The sequence below is a fragment of the Ambystoma mexicanum genome, chromosome 4q (genome assembly GCF_040938575.1).
Source record: "Ambystoma mexicanum isolate Mex_15411 chromosome 4q, UKY_AmexF1_1, whole genome shotgun sequence".
Classification (NCBI taxonomy): domain Eukaryota; kingdom Metazoa; phylum Chordata; class Amphibia; order Caudata; family Ambystomatidae; genus Ambystoma; species Ambystoma mexicanum.
Genome location: NC_090928.1, coordinates 442,838,317 through 442,853,709, shown reverse-complemented (window position 1 = coordinate 442,853,709; position 15,393 = coordinate 442,838,317). Strand labels below are relative to the sequence as shown.

General features: G+C 44.6%; 1 protein-coding gene across 1 annotated transcript in view; it reads right to left on the bottom strand.

Annotated features, from left to right (window-relative positions):
- Positions 1-1,815: 1,815 nt before the first annotated feature.
- USP34 (ubiquitin specific peptidase 34) overlaps positions 1,816-15,393 on the bottom strand; it is a 3,618,222-nt gene continuing 3,604,644 nt past the window's right edge. Inside the window, exon 79 of the mRNA XM_069608012.1 lies at positions 1,816-3,052. Coding sequence (XP_069464113.1) covers positions 2,442-3,052 — 611 coding nt within the window. The 3' untranslated portion in view covers positions 1,816-2,441. The remainder of the gene's footprint in view (positions 3,053-15,393) is intronic.

Genomic DNA, 15,393 nt, shown 5'->3' with positions numbered 1-15,393 from the left:
GACTAGCTACTGTTACCGGGTTTAGATAGCGTCAGGAAGACGTTATTGACATGTCTCCTAATGGCCTTAGGGTGCACCATTTGACACAAAGCACAGGGTTCTGTGTCATCTGCCAGGCCCAAACACTAAACAAAGTGGAGAGTAACACCCTAACCTTGCAATCATTGCAAGGGCTTAATCCTGATAGTTCCGGGGGCAACATGCTTGTTCCTGATGACATTTGCAGTGTGCCAAAAAAACAGAGGAAGGGGAGCTCCAAATGCATAGCTGAGATGTCACTTCCATAACCAGGCGATGCCTATATAGGGTGACCGAGATGGGCTGGAGTCTCTCTGATGCACATTAGTAATTGTTGAAAGATTTGTGGCCTCAAAATGCTGGCAGGTAGTTCAGAAAGTGTGGATTCTGTGGGAAAATGGCAATTATTAGACACAATTCAAATGGAAAGTCTAAAATCCTTGCAAACCTTTTAGTAGCAGATGCACAAATCATCGGACCACTGTTTGGATACAGGTCACAAAGTTAACAGAACTTTCTTTTACTCAATATACACTGGTCTCAAATAACCCTAGACATTCCAGCATGTGACCACAGTCTAAACCCAATCTGCTGCCATTCCGAATTAGCGCAGACCTAGCACTCCAAATGACTGGAACTAACAATGACAAAACAGTTTTTTTTGCTATCTCCAGTTTTATCCAAACAAATGTACATATTGTGCAGTGAGATGGCAGAGTGGTGACAACCAATCAATTCTGAAGAATTCATTCAGAATAAATTTTTTTTTATACATTTACAAATATGTCCTGCAATCATGCTTCAGAAATATTGAAACTCCACCATTCAATTACAGCACAATGGGTGTGATGCATGTTCACTGAGGAATGGCTAACTTAATGTGCCTGCTAGTTCAGAGGACACAGTATTTTGAGGTTAAGTAAGCTCATGTTCAGCTAAAGAAAGATGTGGGGTTAAGTTAAATTATAACAGATACAGTGTCAACTCTTAAGGGGCTGATTTTTTGATGCAGCTCACCTGGCTGAGAGTTAGGAAGCAGAGACATGTACAATGGACACGTCTCTTCCTTTCAAGAAGGGGCAATATAAATAATAAAAGGTTATTTTGTGGAAAGGGAGACTGGGAATCCATACAAAGGATTTGAAATGTTTAATGGTTTGCTGTAAACTGATAAAATGTTTCTAAACAAAAGGTATCAAAAAATATATAACAAAGTCAACTACATTGTAGTAAAGGGCCTCAAATAGAAATGAAAGTCTCTGTGATTGATGACTGGACTTCTTTAATGTTGCATATTTTAAGCTGCACTATCTTGAAATGGGGAAGTCCTGAGAAGAGTTTAGAGGCATTAGGCGGGTGTTCGTCCATTCGCATGTCACATTTTTGTGTTGTGCTTGTAATTCTGAGGGCAATAAGTCATAATTGTCACAGATATTGTATCATTTGCAGTGAGAAAGCATTTGACCATATTCATTGCCTCAGGTGACACTACTCCTTGAACTAGTCTTGAGATACCATTCTAAAACGAATATTAAAATTGATGAATCCGTGCTCCAACCTGGGGGTGTGCATCTTGCTACTGCACATGATGAAAGAAACCAAGAAACTGTTCAAATTGGTATATGGAAGATCCTCTGTTGAGAATGCTGGATTGCCACATTATCATACATCTTCTACAATAGTGATTACAACTGTTGAAATACTGTAGACATGAAATCAGTCATTACGTTTTTAAAATGAAACTTGCAGACATCAACTTCTGTGAAAAACAGTTTGGTAGAGATAAGATAAACCAAATGACAAGTCGTCACAATCAGTTTAATAAACTGCACAGAATTTCAGTAATTTCAATAAAAATATAACAATTATTTTTACATCACGTGTGCTTTATTTCGTCCACAGGTATTCTGTTAAATAAAGCACCATATATACTGCCAGGCCACAGCTAAAGAGGATTCTTAACAGAATCAAATTTCTTGTGGTTTTTTAGTACAAGTAAACTTAATTATAATAAGAACCACAGCGATTGGAGGCAATTTGCCTCTATTATTAGATACAAAACTGGCACAGAGAACACCATATTATACACAGTAAAAATGCTTTAGGTTTAAATTACATTGCACAGGGCAAATGAAACCCTGTCTCCCCAGACAGCCATATTAAATGAAAGCCACTACAGTGAACTCTGAATTACATAAAACATATCCATTATCTGATTGCCCTTAGGAAAGTGTATTGTAGATGCATTTTTTTAAATTGAGCTATTTTCGATCAGGAACTGTGAAGCGTAGAAATCTATCTTGCCATTCAAGCAGAGAACACTTGACAAACTGAAGCATAAAACAAAAATAAGCAAATTCTATACAAACAGCATATATCTTCTTTAAAAAAAAAACTTAAAAGCAGACGTGCGACAACTAATGTCAAGAAGCAGCTTGGTTTCCTTTACTAGATATCCTTGTGACCATATGAATTGTTGATTCAATGGTCCTACATAAAGTGTCTAAAATGTCTTGCTGAGGCATATGACTAAGAAGTCCTCTGGAATGGGAACAACCAGTTGTTAAACTAGTATCATGATCTTGTGAGGGTAACACTTGAGTGTCACAGTTTCTGAGATCTGCCAAGTCTGCCAAAGCGGCTGAAATAGATGTAGTGGGAAACTGTGCCTCTTCCTCAGCTGCACGGGAATCCTTAGTTTGGAGAGCTTTCAGTTCTTTGCATTCTTCAAATTTACCATCCTTGCTGGATTGGTCTTCCGTATGCTGTAATCTACCATTTAATGATCCATCTTCTGTAAATGAAGAAGCAACTTCCATCCTGTATTCTTTAAGGGAATTGTTCTCAGGGGAAGGAGGATCTTGTTCTGTTCCTGGATCAATGATTGAAGAGTCTCTGGTCTCATTATCTGAATTACTTGTTGGTGTTGATGGCTCCCCCGTATCAGTTTTTATATCACTGATGCAACTTTCTACAAGAGGCTCCTCATCACTACTGACTCGCCTTCGTTTCACCGGAGTAGCTCCTTCATCATCTGAAAAAATAAAATGTTATTCAAGTACCTTCCTTTGAAAAAGTTATGCGTTTCACATACCTATCTGTCAATGTATTTTGAACATCTTGCCATGACTTTGGTGAAGGGGTAGAAGTGCTTATAATCCTCACAACCTGAAAATATGTTAGGATTAGGTGTAATAAACTGTTTGACTGCAGACATAATATGAAAAAACAGAGCTTAAAAAACCAAAACAGGACTGCATAAAGAGAGACTTTCATAAGTAGAAAAGGCATATTTAATTAGGTCATCGCATTTAGTACACACAATGGCTGCAGGTATAGCAGTGGGACCGCAACACATTTTAAGTATTCAGCTTCCTCGTGGGTATCACACATGCCAGAACTAATATAGCCTTAATATAACTTCTGCTTGCATAAAAGTGAAGATGTTAGATTAAGGATAAATACATTATTTGGCATATGATACAGACGTGAGTAAGCTTTATAATTCTAGAGAAACTCTTCACTGGTGTTTTTATTCTGCTGCTTTGAATTAAATATTTGTGTACACCAAATCAGTATTTTTTTATATTTGAATATTTTAGCAGATGCAATTGGTGCTACCTCACAGGCCACCTTGATTGTCCCCATAGGAAAGGAATTATTTTCTATGTACTTACATCTGAGGGCTGAGTGCAGCATTTTATGGACAGTGCTTTGATGTCATAATATGAAAAACTACTTTGCTAAACCCATCCCTTGCAACGTACGTGAGAAGCGACAAAGGACTATTTACCAGAAATCGTGTTTCTAGAGGAATGGTCATCTCAGAGACACAAGATCCTATGGCATTGGGAACAACTTTGAACACATTAACATTTCATTTTACAGGTAGATATATACAGTGCCTAGGGCCAGCCATTCATTTTTGCATACCATTGATATCAAAGGGTATGAAAGTGACAGGCTTCAGAAAGTATTGCACGTTTCTCTTTTGGAATAAGGGGTATCTTTTTACTGCAAACAAAGGAGGCTAAAAAAGGTTGCATTATGCTCCCATATATAAGCATGTTAACATATAGTTCTATGTATGTAGTATTTGAAACCAACACAGGAAACTCAATAGAACATGTACTAACAATATAACATCAAATAGAAGCCAAGCGTAGTGCAATGCAGTAAAATGAGCTTGTTTTAGGATTTAAAGCAGACTGCTTAGCTTGACAATAGCTCTAGACTCTGCTTCAATTGTGACTATTTGCAGAATGTCAGGGATAACCCCACATAGTTTTTAGGGTTATTCGGCTGGGGTAATGTTAACTAAAAATCTTTCCTTCACTGCCTTGCTTATGCAAAACAAACTTGTAAGTGCATGGCTTTAAGCACCACAAGAACCTAGGTTGGATGTATTGTCTAGTTTATCATTTGTAATAACAGCTCAAACCAAATGTGAAGGTTTTGCTGAGCCAAGATTGAAAATGTACAAAATAACACTGCAATCTACAATTACTATTGTATATTCGGAGTGCTCTGATAGGCAACATTGTAGGGCTGGTCTTCGAGCGATTTTCGATGGGCTGCTCTCATGCTACCTCCTCTGTGTCCTGCCTCAGACCAGTCATTCCCCTCCTTTGGTTAAGGAATTCTGCTCTCCTCTACGTTTGTCTTGTTTTTGCCATAATCTAATAGATTGCACAAATGTGTGCCACTGCAGAGGTGCTAACACAGATAAGTTCACTTAAACTTAGGGTGACTGTTTCTTCAGAAGTGAAATACCTGTCATCTGTAAGATAGATGTACTAGATTGTCTGGCCTTTTGAATTAAAAAAGGAAGAGGTGTGGCTCGAGTACCTTTTCAGTCTCATACAGATTTCAGTGGCATGAGGATGCTGCTGAAGGAAGGCTTAGGAAATTAAGGGAAGGGTTACGAAACCTGAGAAGAAGTTGAGTAGGACAAAGGGTAGGAAGAGGTAGTAAGTGACTGGAACACAGCCAACATTGTTCTCTTGCAAAGCAGTACTGTAAGGTTATGGCTACAGTAGGGAGGGTACTGCATTAATCTGTAGGGCCAAAATATCAGAGCACTGGCTATATAGCAATCACATTATGCTGGGTAACATCTCCTCCCTCCACGCGCCAGAGTCGAGGTAGCGCCCAACCCTCTGGTAGCGCGAGCCTTGAGCGCCTCAGGGACCTCCTTGCCAGCCAGACCATAGCATTTCCAGATGCACAGAATGATCCATTGAGACTGGGTCTGTTTAGCCACAGCCCTGCCAGCTCGGCAACAGCATTACCAACGAAAAAAAGCTTGTCATCTGTCCTGTCATTCCCTTTTGAAGCGAGCCACCACCACTGCTAGTAGCTTGGTGAAAACCCTTGGTGCCGAAGAAAGTAAGCAAGGTAGGTCTTTGAACTGGTAATGATAGTTCCCTATTTCTTGATGGCCACATGGAAGTAAGCATCCTGGTGATCCAGGGAGAGTAGCCAGCCTTTTATGTACAGGGCTTGGAGGATCTGAGCCAGAGTTATCATCTTGAGCTTGTCCATGCGCAAGTACAAGTTCAGAAGTTGGAGATCCAGGATTGGTTTCAGAACCGGTGTCCCTCTTCGGCACCAGAAAATAGGTTAAGTTCCGACCCCTGCCTCGTTCCAAACAGAGTACCCGGTTCCATAGCCCCATTTGCCAGAAGCTGATGAATCTCCTCCAGCAGGAAAGGATCCAGAGGCAAGGGTTGGTGGCATGGGCGATGGTCTGGGGGGGTGGGGTGTGAAGGACAAAAGGGAAGCAGTACCCCTGCTGTATGACCTGTGAGGCACATGCATCGAAAGGTGGTATCTTTCCATTCCTCTCCAATCAGGGATATACTGCCTCCCAGAGGTGACTGATGGCAGAAGTCCACTTCAAAGAGGCTTCTCACCACGGGTTGCGGAGGGCACAGTGGAGGTGGAAGTGCCTCCTCCTCTGGGTGCACCCCGGCCCCTTCCCTTGTAGGGAAGACACTGGCCCTGCTTGCCCAATGATGCTTGGCCTCTGCCTCTTTGGGCACATGTGGCCAATGGGCAAAAACCCTTTGCCTTTGCCTCCAGGGCTTGCAGGTCGCTGTTGCTGGACTGCCAGCCCTAGCGACTAAGCGGTAGCCCTGAAGGCTTGGAACTTCTGTAGGGACTCATCCCCCTTGGTGCTGAATAGGTTCATACCATCGAAGGGCATAGCCAGAAGTTTCTGTTGGACTTCTGTAGCAGACCCAGACGTCCTGAGCCAAGAGAATCTGCGCAAAACAGTGTTTTTGGCCATCATTCATTCTATGGAGACCAGACTGCAGTATCTGATGGGAGGCTTCCCTGCCGTGCCTGAAAGAGCTTCAAAGCCTTCATGCATCTTCCCTTCCGGGGTGTGCTCCGACGCCTCTGCCATGACTGACCACAGGCCAAAGGAAAAGCATTTCTACACCAGAGTACAAGGCTCGAAGAGACAGAAATCCTCCTTCGCCATGCATCCAGTCTCTTGCTCTACGGGTCAGGGAGTAAAAATGGGAAAGTAGTGCATTAGTGACACAAGACAACTACAATAGCTATGCTCAACCAACCAACCAAACTGCAAGTACCTGAGAATAGATTTAGTTGACTGACTGGCAAATCACAATGGGAATATGACGTCAGAATTCTGAGGAGAACAAAAAAATAATCCGTAACTAACCAGGAACTTCACAAGGACCAAAAAGCAGGATAGAAGAATTAAAGGAACAGTCTTACCGGGTGATGGTTTCCAAGGAAGTCCAAAATGGAAGAATTCAATGAAGAGTAGAAAATCCGCAAGCAATGAGTGATCCACCTACCCACCGACGGCACGCGGACGCCTAGTTAAGTTTCCAGTTCCCTGTGAAAACAAGGAAGTCCGTAGAAATGTTCCAGTAGCAGTAGAATGAAGGACGTAGATGACAAGAAAAATCCGTGAGCAGTTCCAATAGTCGAAAACCAAGCGGGCCGAATCCGAGCAGACGTCCGTAATCCGTAACAGTTCCAATAAGCAGTTCCGAGGGTCGAGGTACTGACAAGAGGGACCAAAAGCAGGAATCCAGTAGGCAATCCGGGTCACAATACACTAAACTCAGCAGAAGCAAGGTTAGAAACTTAGCGGGAAGAGAAATGACAATTTCAGAAGCGGCGAGTATCGGGGAAGGCGGGACATAAGACGAAAACCAAAAGTCACGTGATATTCTAACCATGCGTGAAGACACGTGACTTCAAGTACGCAGAGTGAGAGCGTTTCCATGGCAAAGACCAATGCTTCCTAAAGAACACGGAACGAAGTGGCTGAGCAAACTTCCGTGTCCTGAAATAACGTCTTCGTGACAAAAGCGAAGGAACCTCACGTGAAGAAACCAAGCGAGTCGGGAAAGAAAGATCGCGTATTTGCCTCCTTGACTTACGAATCCTGACAGCATCCTCTCCCAATAAAGCATTACCCCCACGAGAGGCCAAAAATTGAAACATGAGATCAGGAGCATGGATATTGGAGGCCGGTTCCCAGGTCCTGTCTTCCGGACCATAACCTTTCCAGTCCACTAGAAAGAACTGCTTGCCCCTGACCGTCTTGACATCCAAAATAGCCTGTACCTCGTATTCTTCCGTACCCTGGACCATAACAGGTGGCGGACGAGGAAGAGAAAGAGCCGGTGAGAGGCATGGTTTGAGCAAAGAGACATGAAAAACTGGATGGATTATCCAGGATGACGGAAGATCCAGTTTCACCGCAACTGGGTTAATCAAAGAAAGCACAGGAAAGGGGCCCACAAAACGAGGCAAAAGACATCTGCGACCTCGTATACAGAGATTCTTGGTGGACAACCAAACTTTGCTCCCCGGTGCATACTGAGGGGCTGGTTCTCTATGCCGGTCAGCATACTGCTTAGCATGGTCTTTCGCTGTTTTTAACTGACGAAGGACAGCCTCATGAACGGTTGTAACGTCTCGTAGACAACCCTGTACTGCTGGATTAGCAATGTCCGTGACAAGATCTAATGGAAGAGTCCGGGGATGTTGGCCATACATAGCAAAGAATGGCGTAGTACCAGTAGAAGTATGAATAGAGTTGTTATATGCAAACTCGGCATGGATGAGCACCGAAAACCAAGACTCTTGAAATTGCAACGTTAGACAGCGCAGATATTGCTCGAGGGTGGCATTGAGTCTTTCGGTCTGACCGTCAGTTTGTGGGTGATAAGCACTGGAAAACCGGTCGTCTATACCTATTGAACTGGTAAGGTGCCTCCAGAATCTTGAGGTGAATTGAGACCCCCTATCAGATATAATAATATCAGGGAGGCCAAAATCACGAAAAACATGACGCAGAAATAGATCCGCAAGAACAGGGGCAGTAGGCAAACCCTGGCATGGAACAAAACGAGCTAGTTTGGTGAAATAGTCCACTATGACCCAAACCGTATCAAAACCTTGAACAGGTGGAAGCTCGACAATGAAATCCATCGATATCATTGACCACGGACGTTCGGGGACAGGTAAGGGTTGCATAAGTCCCATAGGTTTCGTGGTGGATCCCTTGCACTGAGCACAAATAGAACAAGCGGAGACATAAACAGAGACGTCTCGCTGTAACGACGGCCACCAACACCAGCGACGTAACAATTCCTGGGTCTTGCGTCTCCCTGGATGGGCCGCCAGCAAGGAATCATGGCACCATTGCATAGCCATGCGCCGTGTAGCCAAATCGGGTAAATATAGGCGACCTTGAACATAAGGCAAGGAGTTGATGATGTCCATGTTATGTTCTTTTACCTCACTTGGTTCTGAGGCCACCCAATCCCGGATGGAGGAGACTAGGGAGGGTTGTAAGGTACAGGCGCAGACTACTTGGTGACTCTGAAGTATAGTACCCCCCCCGAGAACGCGACGGGTTTCCATGCAGTCTTGACAAGGCATCAGCCTTGGAGTTTAGAGGTCCAGGACGATATGTGAGTGTAAAATTATACATGGAGAAGAACTCGTGCCACCGGGAATGACGTGCCGTGGTACACTGTAAGGATTGTAAGGCCAGAAGATTCCTGTGGTCCATGTATACTTGCACTGGTGAGACTGTCCCCAGTAAATGATGTCTCCAAACAATGACGGCATCTCTCACGGCCAAGAGCTCCAATTCTGAAACAGTATAATTCTGTTCATAAGGAGTGAGCTTGCGTGAATGATAGGCCACCGGGTGGAGCAAACCCGTATCCTTACACATTTGAGACAGTACTGCGCCGACCGCAACTTCAGAGGCGTCTGCCTCCACAAAAAATGGTTGGGTCGAATCCGGATGTTGAAGTACCGGTGCAGTGGTAAAAGCTTGCTTCAACGCGTCAAATGCTTGTTGTGCCTCGGTATTCCAAACAAAAGGCCGTTTACTACTGGTCAACGCAGTGAGCGGAGCTACGGTTTCAGAGAATGAATGAATAAAGCGACGATAGAAATTAGCAAAGCCAAGGAAAGACTGTAATGCTTTGATGGTAGAAGGAGTTGGCCAGTTCAAGACTGCTTGAACCTTGGCATGACTCATCTTGATGCCAGTATTAGTTATTTCATAACCAAGGAACTCCACCTCGGTAACATGGACCAAACATTTTTCCAATTTGGCATATAAGCGGTTTTCACGAAGACGTTGTAAAACCGCAGATACGTGTTTTACGTGTTCTTCATAGGACGAGGAATATATCAAAATGTCGTCGAGATAAACAACGACGTGAAGGTCTAACATGTCGCTGAACACATCATTCATAAACCTTTGGAAGGTAGCCGGGGCGTTGCACAGACCAAAGGGCATAACTAAATATTCGAACAACCCATATCTAGTTTTGAATGCGGTCTTCCACTCATCTCCTTTCCTCATTCTGACCAGATTGTAAGCTCCACGTAAATCTAGTTTAGTGAACAATTCTGAAGAACCCAGTTGGTCTAGGAGAACAGAGATCAACGGAATAGGGTATTGGTTTCTGATGGTAACAGCATTCAGTTCGCGATAGTCTATGCATGGTCTCAGATCTCCCTCCTTCTTAGGCACAAAGAAGAGGGGAGACGCGGCAGGGGAACGAGAAGGACGAATAAAACCATTGACTAGGGCTTTATCCAAATACTCCTTCAGAATGAGGTTCTCCTTTTGAGTAAGTGAATATATTCGTCCTGAAGGTATTTTAGCGCCTTCTATTAAGTCTATGGGGCAATCGTAGGGGTGATGAGGTGGAAGGGTATCGGCCCCTATCTTATCGAACACGTCCCTGAATTCCTCGTATACGTTAGGCAAGGCGGAAGAGAGGCCACCAACCACTGCGGCCGTATCCAACAAGGAGAGGCAAGGCCCACAAGACTTCATAGGTACTGAGAGACAGTGTCTCTTGCAATAGTCTGAAGAGAACGTAATGCAACCAGACTGCCAATTGACCAATGGATTGTGGCGCATCAACCAAGGTAAGCCCAAGATAATCTTATACTGGGGTGCAGAAATAACGTCAAAAGTTATTCGTTCAGCATGGCCAGAGTTTAATGTCATAGTGAGCTCAATGGTGCGTTCCGTGACCAAACCTGACAATAGAGAGGTGCCGTCAACCGCGTTGACCATCTCTGGAAACTCCTTGCGTTCAACAGGGATTTTCCATTCCTGTAAATACTGTCCATCTATGTAGTTTCCCGTGGCACCGGAATCCAAGATAGCATGGACAGTCCATGGACTGGCAGACTGGAAGGCTAGAGTAGCTGGAACAAAATAAAGGGCGGAGTGTCTGGAGTCCTGACCTGGTTTGCTCGGCAATGGGACTCCATCTATTGCCGGGCTCTGGAGTTTCCCTGTTTCTTGGGCTTTTTCGGGCATTGTCTCAAGAAATGCCCGGCAGAACCGCAATAAAAGCACAAATTATTCTTTTTGCGATGTTCTCTTTCCTCCGTGGTTAATGGACCCCGTAATGCGCCTATCTGCATAGGTTCCTCGCTGCCTGGAACAGGGGTATTATTGGAAGCGGTGGCAGGAACGGGACCCCGTTTTTCACCCTTCCGTTCTGCCCGACGGGCATCTATCTGGAGGACCAGATCCAACAATTCTGGAAACGTAGAGGGTACTACCGGGACTGTGGCTAGTATATCTTTCAGGGATTCAGAAAGGCCTTTGTAGAATAAGGCAGCCTTTTTCTCATCAGGCCAACCGGTTTCCGCTACCAACTGATTAAACCTAGCCAAGTAGTTCAATAATGTAGTGTCGCCTTGTTGCAAGGATAGAAGTTCCAGATCGGTGGCCTGGGTCTTATATCGGGTATCAAAAACCCGTGACAGGGCTTTAATTAACGCATCACAATCATAAAGCAGATGGCTTCCCTGCTCCAACAACGGATTAGCCCAAGTTGCCGCTGTGCCACCTAAATAAGACAATACGAACGCTGCCTTGGTAGTGGAATCAGGGAATGATGTAGGACGACACAGGAAATGCAAACGACATTGATTTATAAAGGTCCGGAATGTTTTCGGATCCCCGTGAAAACGCTCCGGCGGAGCCAAAGGGAATTGGGCAGCAAGAACCACGGGAGCGCTCCCGGAATTGATAGGAGCAGATCCCGAACCGGCACCAGAACCAGAAGGGAAACCGGAAGTGCCAGCCCCAGCAGATTGAAGGCCTAATCGTAACTCATGGATGTTACGTTGTGTGTCCTCATGGGCTGCTGTCATGTCAGCCCGTAAGTCAGCCACTAGTTGAGCCAATGCGGTTAACGGGTCTCCTGAGACGTCCATAATAAGGCTTCTGAATATGTTAAGTCAGGAGAATTTCCTAGACCAAGTAACCAGAATCCTGACTTCCAGATTTTGAACTCGTCGTGTAGAAGACGAATTCTTTTTGTCAATGTACCAAACAGAGAGGAATAAAAAAAACTCTCTGACCAGTCAATTAACCAAAAGATGGTTTTGAGATGAGAGGACGTCACAGGAACCAGTCAACCTGCAAAGGAACAATGCATTAGTGACACAAGACAACTACAATAGCTATGCTCAACCAACCAACCAAACTGCAAGTACCTGAGAATAGATTTAGTTGACTGACTGGCAAATCACAATGGGAATATGACGTCAGAATTCTGAGGAGAACAAAAAAATAATCCGTAACTAACCAGGAACTTCACAAGGACCAAAAAGCAGGATAGAAGAATTAAAGGAACAGTCTTACCGGGTGATAGTTTCCAAGGAAGTCCAAAATGGAAGAATTCAATGAAGAGTAGAAAATCCGCAAGCAATGAGTGATCCACCTACCCACCGACGGCACGCGGACGCCTAGTTAAGTTTCCAGTTCCCAGTGAAAACAAGGAAGTCCGTAGAAAAGTTCCAGTCGCAGTAAAATGAAGGACGTAGATGACAAGAAAAATCCGTGAGCAGTTCCAATAGTCGAAAACCAAGCGGGCCAAATCCGAGCAGACGTCCGTAATCCGTAACAGTTCCAATAAGCAGTTCCGAGGGTCAAGGTACTGACAAGAGGGACCAAAAGCAGGAATCCAGTAGGCAATCCGGGTCACAATACACGAAACTCAGCAGAAGCAAGGTTAGAAACTTAGCGGCAAGAGAAATGACAATTTCAGAAGCAGCGAGCATCGGGGAAGGCGGGACATAAGACGAAAACCAAAAGTCACGTGATATTCTAACCATGCGTGAAGACACGTGACTTCAAGTACGCAGAGTGAGAGCGTTTCCATGGCAAAGACCAATGCTTCCTAAAGAACACGGAACGAAGTGGCTGAGCAAACTTCCGTGTCCTGAAATAACGTCTTTGTGACAAAAGCGAAGGAACCTCACGTGAAGAAACCAAGCGAGTCGGGAAAGAAAGATCGCGTATTTGCCTCCTTGACTTACGAATCCTGACATTCTTCACTAGGTCATGGCCCACTGTGAGAACTGAAGCCGGATTGGCCCATAGCACTGGACCCGCTATTGCCTGATTGAAAGGCCTAGTAAGATCGTTTGTCTTGTTCTCCCCTGTTTTCCCAACCCTGCCTGGTTGCACCTTGAAACACTTGTGGATAGGCTAATTATAAATAACCAATCAATAGTGTCTCCTTCTTTGGACTCTCATCCGGAATGTCAGTTCGTACTGCACCTTTAAACATGAAGGGGCAGATAACACTTCAGTGTCAACCCCCTTCACTGTCAGGTGCTGGAAAACGGCCTGAGGTTTGCCTGCGGTGGCAGCAGTTAGCATGCCAATCTCAGGTGAGGTGTTCAGGCCACTTGCCTCCTGCAAATCGGCTGTATGGGCTACCAAATTCCCTTGTTCCCCATAAAACTGCTCTGAAAAGTCTCTGACTTCCATAGGGTGGAGGTGTCCCAGCCCGAAAGGGATTAGGTACCCCATATCATCATAAATGTCCTCCAAATGGGACATGTATGCACTCATGGGGAGACAGAGTAATATCCTGGGTTGTATACGAATTGACCGAGTTACAATTGTCCGAATGACAATTTACCTTTTGCACAATTGACCGAATTTTAAAGGTCAATTAGTACATATATGCGGGGGAAACTCCCCGCAACCCCCCACTCAATCCAAAAACCCCCGCACCCTTGCACACAAACCCCTTGTATTATTTATAATACGAAACCATCCCACTATATATTATATCAAAATATAAAAGGTCAATTGTGCAAAAGGTCAATTAGGACCATTAAAATTAGACCAATTAGGTCATTCGGTCAATTGTATTTGGTCAATTTGGGTAATACCATATCCTCACCACTCCAGCATCAACGGCATCGGTAGGCACTGCGAGAGAGGGACCTCAGGTCACAGGACTGACGTCTGGAGACAGAATGGTGTGACCCATAGACGTGAGCTTGTCTCATCTGCGTGTGGATTGTCTGCCGGCTCATCCAAGCTTGGCTGAAGCCGTCAGCACTGGGACCGCAGGCAAAGTCGGGGCCTTGGCGAAGATGTCAAGCATCTTCATCCTGAATGCTTCAAATTCCTCACGGGTAAAGGACTAAGTGGGAGTGGGAAACGGTACATATGGGGCCATTCCCTCTGGGCATCTTTAGAGTGGTGGTTCCTCTTCTTCGACAATGAAGGAGGAGAAATTACTTACCAGTAATGTTCTGTCTATGGATTATTCTCCGGCAGATTTTTCATCAGATTGATATATATTCCAGCAACAGCTGCACAGAAAACATTTTGACTTTGTAGGAGGAACAGGGTCAAAACAAAGCTGTAATACAGAATAGGCAAACATCCACCTCATCCTGGTAGAAGTTACTCACGGCAACAGTAGGGCACTTTCATTGCAGGGTCAAATGGGAGGGTGATGAGGAATTCTCCTTCAATGGATTGCTTTCTCCTGAAGATTCCTCATCAGATGGATTCCTATAGCAATATAGCCGATGGAGGTGGGATGAAAGCCCTAAGATCAGCAAGTTCTGAAGAGCCGCCATGCCAAACAGGGCATCAGCACCTCGTTGTTAGTAGTGCCTGGTCAACGTGTACAACAAATACCACATTGCTGTCCGGCAGATGTCCCTGACCTTAACACCCCTTTGCAAGGCAGAAGATGCTGCAATGCATCTGGTGGAATGTACTCTTATTCCTGGTGGCAGATCTTTTCCTGCCACCTGATAACACTCTGCAATGCAGAGCGTTATCGATCTTCAAATTGTCTGCCAGGTAACTGGCAATCCCTTCCTGGAAATTGAGAAAGCCACAAAGAGAGGCCTGATCTCCTGAAGTCAGCGGTCCTGGCCATGAAAAAACTGAAGGCCCTTTTTGGGTCCAACCTATGCAACATCTACCTCATCTTTGGAGGGATGGGGAGGTGGGTAGAACACTGGCAAGTCAATACTCTGTGACACATGACATTCTGAGACTACCTTAGGGAGGAACCCCAATCGCACAGTTAGTGATATATTCGCTCTGAAGAATCGCAGGAAGGGTGGTTCACAAGACACAGCCTGCAGTTCACTAATACGTCTGGTGGACGTGATCACCACCAGGAAAGTGGTCTTTAGTGTGAGTAACCTAAGTGAGCATAAATGCATAGGCTCAAACGGAGCCACCATTAAGAAGGTAAGAACCATTTATTTATTTATTCATTTTTTAAATGTATTATGCGCACTAAACCCTTAGGCGTCAAGGTGCAACTTAAATAGAAAGAGCAGGCAAGGCAGACAGAAAGGAGGAGAGTTACAGGACAGTGTTACAGCTGGTACATTACGTGAAAAGCTGAGTTTTCGAAAGTTTCCTGAAAACCCAATATGATTGTTCCTCTCTTAGAGTTGGGGGAAGTAAGTTCCACAGTTTGACGGCAATGACTGGGAAGCTCGAGCCACCCGCTCTTGCTAGCCTGGGTTTGATGAGCTTGTTTGCATATGCCT